The 15277-nt window shown below is 41.1% G+C and overlaps 1 protein-coding gene across 2 annotated transcripts in view; it reads right to left on the bottom strand.

The window, feature by feature from the left end:
* Pdk3 (pyruvate dehydrogenase kinase 3) overlaps positions 1 to 15062 on the bottom strand; it is a 62891-nt gene extending 47829 nt beyond the window's left edge. The window contains exons 1-2 of one of the 2 annotated variants that reach the window (XM_016008392.3): positions 15016 to 15062; positions 14148 to 14407 (exon numbers count right to left, since the gene is read on the bottom strand). In XM_016008392.3, the coding sequence (XP_015863878.1) occupies positions 14148 to 14253 (106 nt within the window). In that variant the 5' untranslated portion in view covers positions 14254 to 14407; positions 15016 to 15062. The remainder of the gene's footprint in view (positions 1 to 14147; positions 14408 to 15015) is intronic. The other variant, XM_006990116.4, reaches the window with a different exon arrangement.
* Positions 15063 to 15277: the final 215 nt, after the last annotated feature.

The following is a 15277-nucleotide window of genomic DNA, read 5'->3' as shown; positions in this document are numbered from 1 at the left end:
TGCTTTTTTAATAACACTGTCAAGTACATGCTGGAGTTTGGAATGTGTTTTTCCCGTTAATCATGTTAAATTGAATACATTTGAGCAGAACATAATTTAGGGTAGCTCTCTGACTTCTTTTCTCTAGCTGCATTTGTAAGACTTTAATCTAAACTGGAACATAGTAACACACTCTTGCAATCCAAGCAATGGGGAGGCAGGGGCACCCGAAGTTGGCTTCCGGCCTTCTGGTCTCCACACCCATGGACACACATGCACACACAAATACAGAACTATCAGATGACTTCATAACCACACTTCTGAGTAATACAGTGACAATAAGGCAACATGGTGCATCAGAACAGAGAGCAAGAAGTACAGATGTATACAGAACTTAACAGAGCTGTGATGCGCTGCATGCTAGTGATCCTCAACCTTCTTAACATTGTGACTCTAATGCAGTTCTTCATGGTGTGGTGACCCCCAACCATAAAATTATTTCACTGCTACTTCATAACTGTAATTCTGCTACTGTTATGAATTGTAATGTAAATATCTGTGTTTTCTGATGGACATAGGTGACCCCTGTAAAAGGGTTGTTGGACCCCCTCAAAGGGATAGTGACCCACGAGTTGAGACACATTGAGCTAGAGTCACGTAACAATCATTAGGCAGCCAATGCCACCACAAACCCATATCAATATAATTCTGGAAGACTATAGATCTAGAGTCCTAACAATAAATTGGTGAGTACCGGATGCCTTGTTGAGCACAGGCAAAAAATTGTGAGTATAGGAGGCAGGAATAGTTAGGTAAAGGCCACATGATACCCATTTCTGAGGTTCACTGAGGCAAAATGTTTAGTGAATGACCACAGTGAATAAAGGGAGTTCAAAGCCAGTCATAATTGATAGCACAAATAACCTTAACGTGCTACTTCTGTTGCTTGGGAAATGATCAGTTGGTACAGCTGAAATAAAAAAATTCAAGGTTAAGAGTTTCCTACATACCTTTTATTCTTAGCTAGAAAGTAGTTTCATGTAGAAAATGTGCCACCAATTTATTATAAACCCATAAGCAATGTCTACTGAGTACCTACTATATGCAATACCTTGTATGGCACACACCAATAAAGCAATCTAATAATTAAATGCTATCATTTCTATTTTGTCGAAAAGGGCATTAAGTGTGGTAGGATTAAGCGGTTCTCCCAAGTCCGTACTGCTGGCAGATACCCAAAATTAAGACCTGAATGTGTATCTACATACTGTTTCTCCTATTTCCATAGACAATTCAATAAACTCTTTCAATGTAAGACAATGTAGTAGGCACTAACCTGACAGTTCTGAAATGATAAAACAAAGACACTTTTAGAATTAGTCCACTTTCTCATTGTTTATCAGAACAAATGTAAAGAAAACTACATTGTCTATAGAGACAACGTTTGCTATAAAGAATTACACTGGAGAAATGGCCTATTATGTTCAACTGAAAAAGCAGAGGTTTGCGGGGCTTCTGTTGTAATTTTATTTTATTTTTCGAGACAAGGTTTCTCTGTGTAGCCTTGGCTGTTCTGGAACTCACTCTGTAGACCAGGCTGGCCTCAGAGATCCGTCTGCCTCTGGGATTAAAGGGGTGTGCCACCACTGCCCAGCATTAAAAAACAGCAAAGGTTTAAAAGTTCAATTTACCTTCATTTTATCCATGAGTTTTGCCCCTAAGTTTGCTTAGGTAAGAAATATAAACCATCTAGGCTTCATATAAGAAATGGAAATATCTACTTCATATGATGTTGAAAATCATAGCTAAACCTGTCCACTATTGTGTCTGACGCAGTGTACAAAAATGTAAGTTCACTTGCCCTCCTAGGGGAAAAAAATTTCTGGTTTCCTTTGAGAGAGGTGGCCAAGATGTTATGTCAATGACTGACTGAAGATTAAGACAATCCCTTCATTACTAAGGGCTTCTACCATCTCATTCATAGCACAGGGGAGGCTTACAGATCAGTGTTTCTCAACCTGTGGGGTCACAACTCCTTTGGGGTCAAACAACCCTTTTACTGGGGTCACCTAAGACCATAAGGAAACACAGATATTTACATTACGATTCATTAACAGTAGCAAAATCACAGTTTTGAAGTAGCAATGAGAATCATTTCATGGTTGGGGGTCACCACACCAGGAGAACTGCATTAAAGGGTCACAGAGTTAGGAAGGTTGAAAACCACTGCTATAAATGGTCTTTAAGCTCAAGTTTCCACTGACTCTAAAAGAGGAAGATTTAAGCTTGTTTCCTTACAGTTTCCAATTATAGCACACACTCAGCCGGCCGACTAATGGAAATTCTGAGACAAACCTGGGAAGAAAGGAAACAGTCAAAGAAAGAAGGTCTAAGGGACTTAAGTGCACACGTCCATATGTGTTCTTCTGTGTCTTCAACATCAGAACATCTCTGATCACACTCTAAATAACGGGCAATGGGATCAATACCTCACACATTCCTGGAAAAGAACCTTTATTTTAAAACCTTTAAAAAAGGGGCAGGGGCAGCAGAAAAATATTATAAAGTCACACATTTTATAGATTCACAATTTTTATATAAGAGTGTCTTTGTTCTAACTTCTCATTTATATATGAGCACCTCGAAGGAAGTGACTATCCTTAGCAATTTTCTAATGCTTTTCAATTCCTGTTTCATTCCAAACTCCAAATAATCAACTCTGCTGACAAGACTCCACAGCGGCTTAAGTAACCTTCAGCGTCCCATGGGCTCTGTCCCCTAAAGTTATTTTTTAAACTCCTGGGCTTGAGCAAGAACTTAACGAGCTCTGACCCTGTGGTTTTAACCTCCCGGAGCCCACTGTAAGCACTCATTTAACTCAAAAGTACCAGCTCCTAGACAGACACTACTCTCAGAGACTAAGTCAACTGGCTTAGGCTCATCAGTTTAAAGGTGCCCCAGGTTGATTCTCCTGAGCAGCTGTGACTAGGAACCATGAACCACAGAATAGTATCTAATCATATACAACTAAACAAGGAAAAGCAAAACAAAGAACTCCTCAGGCTCAAACAGTAGCCATTAAGCATTCAAAAGCATTCTAGCTACCTATACATTTTAGTCTTTATCTTCATGTTTGAGCTTTTTTTTTCCAGCCTCATAGAAAACTGACCCCAGAAACCTGCAGTCTGCATGCCTCTTTTCTCCCCTTTCTCTTTTAGATGATCGTAAATGGAGAGTTTAAAAGGTGAACAAATTCGTTAAGAAAACGAGCCATAATTTACGATGAGCACGGCTGATTTTCTTAATGTGTGACAAGTGATGACCATGCACTTGTTGAAGGTTCCCCCACTTTCACTCATGCCCAATCCAGCACCACCAGTCCAAGCTGTAAAGAAGTGGTAGGAAGACTAGGTGAGCAGAAACCCAGCTCTACCCCTACCGCAATGATATTCTTATCTGCTCAGAATCTCAGTTTCCTAATTTGTAAAGTGGGTACAGCTGATGTGAGAATCAAATCAAATGGTGCCACATTTTACACCAAGGTTGGGTAAGTAGTCTCTATCAATGCTAGTGGCGTCTATTGGATCTTTTCCAGTTGCCATATGAAGTCTAGTTTAACTTCCTACTGAAATTGTTTCAGCAAAGCCAAGCTCAGACTTAAAACAGAAAGACGGAGTACACTGGCCAGACAGCTACAATGTGTAAACAGCACCAGTCAAAGATGGGGAGCATCCAGGCAGGACAATTTCTAGGGGGTAGGGGATTCAGTGTGAGGCAACTTACTCCAAAAAGTTGTCTCCTTCAGTACATTATGTGACAAGTACAGGAACAGGAACAGAACAATGACCACTTCATTTTCTATTTAACTGGCAGAATCAGGAAAAAAATGAACTCAACCAGTATAAAACCAGTCAGGTATCAAGAAATACCTGCTACCAACTTGAGGAAACATTCTCTGTTACTAGAGCATATCCAAGAAAAATTCAGATAGAAGCCTGAGGGTATGGTGGCACATCCCTGTAATCCCTACACTCATACAGGAACTTGTGTATGCTTGTATCTATCAAAACATAACAGTTGTTGGAGAAAGATAGGTATGCCACAAATTCAAAGGGCCCTATTGTTTTCTGACTAGCACCACGTGAGACAGTATTAAACTTCATGATGTGGGAAAATGTAGAAGAATTGGTCATTTATTCCCAACAGTGAGACTATTGTATACTGACCTCCAAGCAGGAATTAAGAAACAAGACATCACAGGTGTAAAGCAAATGTTAAGGTAGAATCCCAGATCAAGTCTAAGAATGAAAATAAAATCATCGCTCCTAGAAAGAACGCACCTTTGGGTTAGAATCCAAAGTGTTCAATTAGAAAGAATATATCAATATTCACCTGCGTGACATAATTGTTTACTACAATTTTATGTCATTCATTATGGCACAAGGTACAACCTTAGAGAGAAGATGAACCAATGATCAAGACCAGGGTTCTCAGTAAGAGCTATGAAGGAGCTTGGCATGGTGGCACACCCACCTTTAATCCCAGAACTCAGAAGGCAGGGGCAGGAAGATCTCTGTGAGTTGGAGGCCAGCATGGTCTACAGAGTGAGTTCCAGGACAGCCAGGACTACACAGAGAAACCCTGCCTTGGAAAGACAAGAGATACAAAGGATACCTAACATGGGCCATGACCAAACTCAGTTCTGCCAGGAAAAGAAATATAAAAGAAAATTAGCCCTACCAGCATATAAAAAGATACTTCAATGCTAGTTTCAATGCCAATTTACATGGCAAAGATGGAAAGCTTGAGACTACCAGGCGGCCCACCCATAGTCTCAGTGGTATATTTTTGATACTGTGCTAGTCAACATGTTCTTCACTGACTACCAACACAAAAACATATAAGGAATTCATGCAAATGACTGAAAACCCAGATTCCAGTTACTAAATGTTGAAAGACACTTTATGCAGAAGAAAAATGCAGGCAATATACCCAATCAGGTAAAAAACCCTTGTAGTTCCTATGTTAAGCGTTACAATTAAAATCACAAAACCTCATTTTGGCAACCCTGTAGAGAAACAAGTACACTTAAATTTTACTGACAGTTTTGTAAATTAAACCTATAAAATCTTTCAAAGCCATTCATATGGAAATCCTATTCAGAAACAAGACACTCCATAAGTAAACTACCAGATTATCTGGAAAACTCTGGGCCACTCAACAAGTCACATTCCAGATAAGGCAGGCTGAGTGTTAGCAGGAGACAGGACAAACAGTGTTATCACTTAAATGCAGCTGAGGAGCAATACTGCTCACTCCTTAAAGAGGGAACTGAACTGCCTTAGACCAGGGACTGTCAACTTGTTTTAAAGGACCTTACATACAGTCTCTGGCAACAGCTCAACTCTGCTATAGTGGAGGAAACCAAAGGTACAGATTGCATGTAACAAATGAGCTTAGCTATGCTCTAGAAAAGCTTTATTTGGAAAACCAAGGGCTGTCACAACTCAGAGTAAACACAAACAACGATTTCTAGTGTAAACAATGGGCTTTGGGTGATGATGATGGTCTATTAGTTGTAACAATGAATACAGGCAGCTCCTCAGGGTTTTGAAGGCAGCAGAGGCTGTGTGTTTGGGAGATACAAGGGGACTCCCCATACTTGCTGTATTTGCAGAATTTTGCTGTGAATCTAAAGATACTCTTAAACATCTACTAATTAAAAAACAATGAGAAAAAAACAGGCTCTGATCAGAGACATTCTTAGACAAATGTATTTCACAAAAAGATTTACCCAATTCTGAAACAGAATTATCACTAAAGCAAAATAATTTAATGCACATACAATATAAAGAAAAAGGAAAGTGGTTATATTTTATAATTTCATCCAGCAACAAAGGTAATGTTTCCCAAATCTTGCCAACAGTCTGATCAATTTCCCAAAAGCTTAATAGGAGGAAACCACCCAGACATCAACAAGGTCAGCAAGTGAAACTATGTCTTCTTCAAAGAACCCTTATTCACTGCTGGTAGGAGTTCAAAGAAGAGCAATCACTGTGATCATCAGTAATGGACGTGCCTCAAAAAGTGAATAAACATATAACCTAGCTAGTCCACTCCTGGGTATAGTCAAAGAACCCCAAGTCCACAGAAATCCCTGCACATACACGTTTACTGTTGCATTGTTAACAATGGCAAAAAGAATGGAAACAGCTATAAATAAATGAATGAATAAATGTACACATAGACAAATGAATTTTAATCAGCCATAAGGAAAAATGAGATCATAGTATTTGTAGGAAATAGACAGAACTAGAAATTGCAGGCCGGGCGGTGGTGGCACGCGCCTTTAATCCCAGCACTCAGGAGGCAGAGCCAGGCGGATCTCTGTGAGTTCGAGGCCAGCCTGGGCTACCAAGTGAATCCCAGGAAAGGCGCAAAGCTACACAGAGAAACCCTGTCTCAAAAAACCAAAAAAAAAAAAAAAAAAAGAAAAGAACTAGAAATTGCATTAAGCAAAAAAGTAATGTTTGCTCTGTATGCAGATGCTAGGGATATGTGTAAGTCATGAAACTAGAAAGGTGCCCTTGAGGAGGAAAGACATCTTGATGGAGGGGAGAGAAAAAAGATGGCGATAGAACACGAGACAAGAAAGCAGATGAGGAGGGGAGGTGGGCTAGCAGGGGGAGGGCAGTGGGAAGAGGAAGATCAACACAACAGGATATGTATGAAAATGCTACAATGAAATTTGTTACCTTTTATGATAATAACAAAGTTAATAAAGCACATGAAAGATACTCAAGGAACAAAGTCAGAACTCCAATTTTAGATGCTTTAAGATATCCTAGAGCCTAATAAATGAGGTCTCATGGAAACCCAGCCCTATCAGATCCTAAAGGCCTGAAGGCTAGTTCTTTAAACAATGACCAAGGTGCAACAAGCTAAGTGTGATATCTAGACCCTAAACTAAACTGTTCCCTTCTCTTTTAATTCTAAATAGTTGGCTTCTGAATCTAAACAGGTTGGTCTAATTCTTGGCAATCATTCACAGCATTGGACCTTTTCTACTTACAGAAAAGATCTGTTGCACACACGTAAAGGAGCAGAATAAACATACTCAAAAAGAAGGATGAGATTGTTTCCCCTTTTCTTAACACAATCTTTGAATAAACCCATTCAACTTTTCCAGGAACGAAATCACTGTTCTGTCCACTGGTAATCAAGCTGCCAAGAGCAAGATGACTTAAAAACCTGAGTTTGCAGAGAGCAGGCATTTGGCACCAAAGTCAACATCTCAGTGGGTAACAGAGTCTTAAAATACTTTCAAAAGCAAAACCCAAGGCAGCCAGGCTCTTAAACCTCAAGAACAGCAAGAACAAGGGAACTGGCTGCCGCTGGCTGGCTATCCACAGAGCCAGTGTGTTGAGGGTGGATATCAAAGCATGCAGTTCTGTGAAAAGCCAGGAGGTTTGCACAACAGTAAGCTTTCTGGTGGTTTTCTTTGGGAGGCGCTGTATTTTTATGTTAAGAAGTTATATACAAGTGACGTAACGTGTAATGACCTCCATGCCATTTATGGAGCTCCCACGCTCACTGTGCAGAGGAAACTGAGCTGAGGAAGCCAGGAAGTTACAAAGGAGCAAGCATCCACTCTGGAAAGGGAGGAGTTAAGATGAGTAAGTAAAGAGAAAAAGAACCAAAATACCTTTATTATAAGTAAGGCTGTGTAAATGTAACTGAGAAATAAACAAATAGGAAGTAAGTGTGCAGAAAGGGGACAAAGGTGGCTAATGAGAGGACCAGAAATCGAGTGAGGCTACAGATGAAAATCAAGTCCTAATGAAAATATAAACTGTTTCCTACCAACTCATTCAACATTCAGAATGTACCTTTAATTACTGCATAATAGTCCAAGTTGGCCTTTTCTTAATCAGAAGACAAAAAATCATTATGCAAAATTACTAAGAGAATTATTGACTCAAAGAAACAATATTTAAGGGACAGAACTGAAGGGTTGTACAAATGGTATAAGAACCACCATAATATTAACAGCCATTCAGATAATACACTAATCCAAAATACAGAGACTTTACAGAAAAAGAAAACAGAACATTTAAGAGCTATATTGAGCCAGGTGTGATGGCACATACCTTTAACCCCAGCACTCTGGAGGCAGAGCCAGGTGGATCTCTGTGAGTTTGAGGCCAGCCTGGTCTACAGAGTGAGATCCAGGACATGCACCAAAACTACACGGAGAAACCCTATCTTGAAAAAAAAAAAAAAGTCTCCAAGAACAAAGCAGACAATTCCTAAGGAAGGAGAGCGAGCTCCTTTGGCCTCCACACCATATACCCACATGCATCTGAGCGCCCACACACAACACAATAAAAAAAACTAAATCAAGTCGGCTTTAAATTTCAATTAAGTCAATTAAGTTTCTTAGCCACTGTAGCCACATTTCAACTGCTCAAGACATCCATGTGGCTAGTAGGCAGTGACCATAACTGGACAAAGGAAGATTTAGTCTAAAGAAAAGAAATGGGGGCTAGATGCTCTTGCAAAGAATTCAGGTTCCATTTCCAGGACCCACACAGTGGCTCACAACCATCCTTAACTCCAGTTTCAGAGGATCTGACACCCTCATCTGACCTCTGAGGGTACCAAGCACATTGCATCTAAACAAAATACATAAAATAATCTTTAAAAATTACAGAAATGAAATAATAATTATAACAAATGAAATCAAAATTCAAACTTAAGTGTTAATTAAAATAATATGGTAAAATAAAGTAATAAATTATGTGACAGAAAATTAAGGCATTAAAAACAAAAGGGAAAAAAATTACACATGCTGACCATTTTATATGACAGAGCTATTCATTTATACCAATAAGTATCTTCAAGCTAAAACCACCATATAAATAAAAACAATTGTTACAAAGCAAAACCAACTTTACATTTAGAGAAATATTTAAAGCAAAGTAATTCAGAGAAACTGGAAATAAGAATGCAAACAAAAAGAGAGGGAACTGGATCTCAACATCAAATAAGGCTGAATCCAGACCAAAAAGCAATAAGTAGCAATGCTAAAAGCTACAACTCTCCATGAGGACATGACAGTTAGTAAGCATCAAGGATCACATTAACAACCATATGACAAAAACTAAGATATGTGGAAAAATAGAACCATGTTAGAAGACTTTAACTTCTCTCATTTGATCAACAACAAATCAAGTGAATTTCAACAAGATACAAAAAGCCTAATTAACAATATGGTGTATATAATTCTGTCATCAGAGAAGAGAGTCTAGCCTTCTATCTTCTACTCAAGGAACACTCACTAGAAATGACCACACACAACAACAACAAACATCAATAACTCAAAGAACCTAGAGAACATTCTGCAATCATTCAACAAGACTGAAGATAATATATGTAATAAACCTACAATGGAAGTTTCAACATTCTCAAGCTAACCTTAATCCATAAAAGAATAAACATCTTCCAGGATACAGAAAAGATGGAGGTAAAGGTCAAATACACGTACCAGCAGCTAAAGCACTAATCAGCCAGCCTTAAGCCTTAAGAACAGAAATAGAGCAGCTGGAGAGATGGCTCAGCAGTTAAGAGCACTGGCTGTACCCGGGCAGTGGTGGCGCAAGCCTTTGATCCCAGCACTCAGGAGGCAGAGGCAGGCGGATCTCTGTGAGTTCTAGGCCAGCCTGGTCTCCAAAGCGAGTTCCAGGAAAGGCACAAAGCTACACAGAGAAACCCTGTCTCGGGGGTGGGGGTGGGGGGAAGCACTGGCTGCTCTCCCAGAGGACCTGGGTTCAATTCCCAGTGCCTACATGGTGACTCACAACAGTCTGTAACTGCTGTTCCTGGGAATCTGACTTCCTCTTCTGGCCCCTGTGCACACCAGGCAAGCAAGGGGTGAACAAGCATACATGCAGGCAAAACATCTATATACAGAAAATTTAAAAAAATAGAAAAGACCTGAAATAAAAGGCAATGACCAAAAAGAAACTAGTTTTCAACTTGTTTTAAAAAAGAAAAGACAAAGAATAAAATTGATCTAAGGATATCAGAGAGACTTAATAAGGTCAAGGGTAAGCATGAACTGGAAGATCAAAGCCATAAAACTAAGAAATAAGTTTAATCAAATAAACCATCTGCTAACCCAATCAAGAGGGTCAAAGCCAGGTCTGGTGCCTCATGCCTGTAATGCCAGCACTCAAAAAGTTCAAACAAAGGTATCACTAAGAGTTCAAGGCCAGTTTGGTCTACCTGGTGAGTTCTAGCAAAATGAAACTAAAGTAAAGGTTGGCAGAAGGGTGGAAAATAAAGATGAAAATCAAGAAATAAAGGAAAACCATTAAGACACTACTATCAAAGGTGCATATAGCCGGGCAGTGGTGGCACACATCTTTAATCTCAGCACTCAGGAGGCAGAGGCAGGCAAACCTCTGTGAGTTCGAGGCCAGCCTGGGCTACAGAGTGAGTTCCAGGACAGGCATCAAAACTACACAGAGAAACCCTGTCTCAAAAAAAGACAAAAAAAAAAGGGGGTGCATATAGTGGTGCACACCTGTAATCCTAGCACTCAGAAGACCATGGAGGACTGTGAGTTCAAGACTAGCCTAGGCTACAAAGAAAGAGTGTTTAAAATAAATAAATAAATAAATAAATCTGGGCATGGTGGCACATATTGTCAATCCTAGCACAAAGGAGGCAAAGGCAGGCAAATCTGAGTTTGAGGCCAGCCTAGTCTACATGGGGGATTCCAGACCCTGTCTCAATAAAATAATAAGACCCTACCAAGCTCCAATCCAATGGTCACCCAAGCAGCTCTGGTTCAATTAAATGGATCATAAAACCAAACCAAAATTCATGAATCTAGGAAAGGGACTGTGGGGTAGGGGTTAATAGTGATAGGAGAAACTACTAAGAATGTATTTATTACATACATTTATAAGTTTGTCAAAAAACAAACAAACTTTTTAAAAGCACAAAAAAGTGAGCTCCTAGATGGAAAGATAAAAAAAAAAGCAGGTTGTGTTTATACATTTATCCAAACTGGCCAAAAAATACTGATGAAAATTATTTTCTAGCAAAATCTATCCAAAGACATTCCAGATGACACAGAAAACCTACACAGACCAATACCATAGATTCCTGTGGAAGGTTTCATAGGAATATACCAAATCTTTAAAGAACAGTTAACTCAAAAGAATAAATCAGTGTTACTGAATAAAAAGTAAAAATTGCAGAGGCAGGCGGATCTCTGTGAGTTCGAGGCCAGCCTGGGCTACAGAGTGAGTTCCAGGAAAGGCTCCAAAGCTACAAAGAGAAACCCTGTCTCAAAAAACCAAAAAAAGTAAAGATTGTCTTTCTGAAACACACCTAACTTTGATAAGAAAACCTACCAGCCTGCATATGCAAACATATACAAGTAGCACATGGCTTTCAGTGTAACAACCCGAGTTCATCCAACTATCCCTTCTATGTTTACAATCTTCCATAATGAAAAGCCAGGATAAAGTTTACTTGAAGGAAAAACATTTCTATGTAAACGTGACTTTTCACCTATCAAAAGAATGACAACCATGTACAGGAAAAGTCTGCCTCAGAAACTTCCAGTAGGTAGATAGACAACTCCTATGGAAAGGAATTTGCTCACAATTATCAAAATTACAAATGTGCATTCTTCCTGATATAACAAGGTCACCTTTAGGAATTTGTCTTCTATCTAACACCCAGACATGCGTGAAATTACAATGTACACAATAATTCACTGTAGTACTTGTTGTCATAGCAAAGACTAGAAACATCTCAATAGCCATCAATCGTGAGCTGTCTAATTACACTACACCGTATGAATTCTCAAAAGTCATTAAAAGAGAAAAGAAGTTTACAGGTACATATAAAGTAAGTTCTTTTGTATTAAGTTTAAAAAGCAAGATACAAATAAAATTATAAGGTGAAACTTAGGCAAAAATTGCAAGACTAGTCAATAGAAGCAGAAAAAAGGCCTTTTCTGCCTAGGTCCTTTTGCATCTTTTGAATTAGAAACCATGTAACTGTCACCTTGAGCAGAAAAAGAACATATGATGTTTGATGTTTTTTTTTCTTTAAACCTTGCCCTTGCAAATGATACCCCATTTAGAATACTTGTTATTCTTGCAGACTGAATTTCCAGTAAAGATATAATTCAAGAAACTCTTATTTTAAAGGCTTAAACAAATACTCCACACAGAAGAAAGGATGACAGCAGATAAGCCAGAAGTGTGCCTGGTTAATGTTTTTTAACTGTGATGATACTTTAGAATGACCCTGGGTCTTCTAAAAATACCAGTGCCCTACATCCCACCCCTACACTAATACCAGAAATTCAGAGCATGAGGCCCTGGCCCCAAACCACTGACCTCAATGCTTTTAGAGAACATTCATTTCCAGATACTCGCCCCATAGATTATCCACAACACTATCCACTACTGTAACATGCCTACTCAAGTAACATCCTTGCCAAGATGCCTATTAACACGGGAGATATTAACTGCCACAGAAATCAATTAACTGCAATTTCAGGCACACTATTCCAACTATCACAAACTTGGAATGTGGGAGTGACCAAGATTCCTTTTGTACTTTTTACTGAGAATTAATTTGTCTCAGTTTACCCTAACAAAAGGTTCCCATGTTCAAATAAACTCTATACACTAAGTTAGAGAAACACGCCTATTTATAGAAATAGCAACATATTCCTTCTAAGCTGTGAAGTCAGGCCCTGCCTCAAACCTCTAAAACTCTACAAGCAGGGTGGGATAAGAAAATGCAGTGAGTAAAGGCATCTTCCGCAAGCCTGACCACCAGAGTTTGATCTCTGGGACCCACATGGGAGAAGGAGAGAACTAACTCCCACAAGTTGTCCTCTGACCTCTATAGACACACCATGACAGTGTACCCACACAAATACATACATAAATAAAATGTTTAAGAATAAATTTTACAAGTAGCCAGAGAGAGAGAGAGAGAGAATAGGGTCCAACTACTGAAAAGCTTTTGAAAATGAAACTTAAGACAAAAAGGCCAACTTCTCACTCATCTTAGATTTTCATCATCTATCTTTGGCAGCTTGATTTCTAAAACTTAATTTGGCATCAGCTTAAATCTTTAATCTATACCTCTCTATCCATCCTGTAAGTTTGCCCCATAGACAACATTACATTTTGCATATCTGGTCTTCCCAGAAGGTTCTACCAAATTTGCACTTTGATACCCAACCCATCATCCCATGACATTTTTAAATCAAATGAATTAAACAGATCTAGGCTTTGAGAGCCTAAGTCATCTTGATTTTCCTTCAGCAATGCTGAGTTCCATTTTTGTTTTATTTTCAGGTGTTTCACAACTGCATTCGATCTGCTGGAGTTGGAATGACATCCTCTGGAGAAACATGATTGATCAGTTAATGGAAGGTGGTAGAATCTATTCCCACCTAAGTTAGGCCTCGGGCTTTATTGGGGTCCTCTCCCTTCCCATCTCAATCCATTTACACAAAGTACTTGCTCAGCTGCCAATGGGTGCAAGGTGGTCACACTTAGGCTGGAGCTGTCCTGGAACCCCTGCTCTGTAGCCAGGAGCCCACAGGTCAGCTCTTGCCCAACAAGTAAGGTATTTGCAGCCCACAACTGTGACTGTTTTAAGGTATCTTAATGGAGACGTTCAGGTCCTGCCACTCCAGGCTACCCAACACCTTACAGCAGAAAAAGAACAAAACGCCACTTCAGGATTTACTCAGCCTCAAGGTGTTTCTAAACGTCTTACCTAACCATTAAAAACTAAAAATAAAAACGTTTAAGAGATCTTTCCCAAGTTTTAAGGACAGTGAGGTTTGAGTCAAGTAGATCTGAAGCAAGGGTTGGATAGCTGAGGAGTTCCGACTGGCATGAGGATCCTTGGACCTAGCTGGGCGTGGGGGTGTCCGGCATTGCCCCTCCACCTCCTGAAACCCGAAACCTCAGCCCCAGGAGAGCCCCAGGCTTGTATCCCCATCACCCCGCCCGGCGGTTCCCACGGACTTTGCCTTGAGGCTGCAAGGCGGGCCGGGATGGCGGCTCCCTCACTTCCTCGGGGCCTTGGCGGTGGCCCCATGGCGTCGCACTCACCGAAGTCCAGGAACTGTTTGATTGAGAGCGGTGACGGAGAGAAGCGGGAGTAGCGCTCGATCTGCTTGGGCACTGGCTGCTTGAGCAGCTGGTAGAAGAGCCGCATCCTCACCCTGGTAATGCGCACATCCACCGAGACGTCCCGGACCGCTGCAGGGGCCGCCGACACCGAGCCGCACCACGAAGGCGGCGCCGGCGGGGCTTTCCCTCCACCTGGGGGCTCGGCCTTGGCGCCACCAGAGCAGTCGCCACCGCAGCACCTAAACAAGCACCGGCGGCGGGAGTTAGGCGGCCGTGGCCCGCTGCCCGCGGGTTCTTAAGCCCCGCCTGGAAGAGGCGGAGTCTGCCGCTGCACGTACGCGGCGCGCGTGGGATGTGAGGGGCGCGAGGGGCACGCGGCTGCACGCGCGCGCCGCTGATTGGCTGCCGCCGCCGCCAAAGCATTCTTAGAGCCCCGGTAGTCCGGGTAACACGCACAAACCTCCCGCCCTCGCCTGTGGGGCTTATCCTGGTCCTCGCGAGCCTGGCTGCGGCAGGTCGCTTCCCGGATCAGGTCTTCCAAAGACCTAAAGGTGCTTGGAAGCCTGGAGGACGCCAGGGGCCCACAGCCTGAAACACGGATCTTTAGCGCTGCCCTAGACCTTTCCAACCCCAGGCCCCTCTTCCGGAAGGCCCTCCTTAGATCAGCTGACTGCTCCGCTTTAAGTTGTTGCTTGCAGTCCTATGCTTTTTCAAATTCTTTACCCCTTAACTACATGGTTTCTTTTATCCCCTCCAACAATACTGGTAAAGCACAGAATTAAATGGAAGCTCCTGATTCGCCCCCACCCCTGGCCACTGGGCAGAATTCATTGTAATATCAGTTAACCTGGCCTCAGGAGATGTGCTCCCTTTCGGCCCACCTTCACTCTGGTGAATTCATTTGGGCCAATTGTTACAAAAAGGATTGTTACGTCACTGGCTGCGGTTCCTGGCTCTATACCTCCAGTAACCACCTGAGCTAATAACTGCACAAGATCCTTAGGTCACTAACTCTATTTCATGCCCCTCTCACTTCTACCACCATTGGAGGAATGCATTACAAATAAAAGTCATTAACACTTGATTTCCATGCTTCCTAGCTTCCCTCT

Source organism: Peromyscus maniculatus, chromosome X (assembly GCF_049852395.1).
Source record: "Peromyscus maniculatus bairdii isolate BWxNUB_F1_BW_parent chromosome X, HU_Pman_BW_mat_3.1, whole genome shotgun sequence".
NCBI lineage: Eukaryota > Metazoa > Chordata > Mammalia > Rodentia > Cricetidae > Peromyscus > Peromyscus maniculatus.
Note: the sequence above shows the minus strand (reverse complement) of the source record. Positions and strands in the feature narration are given on the sequence as shown.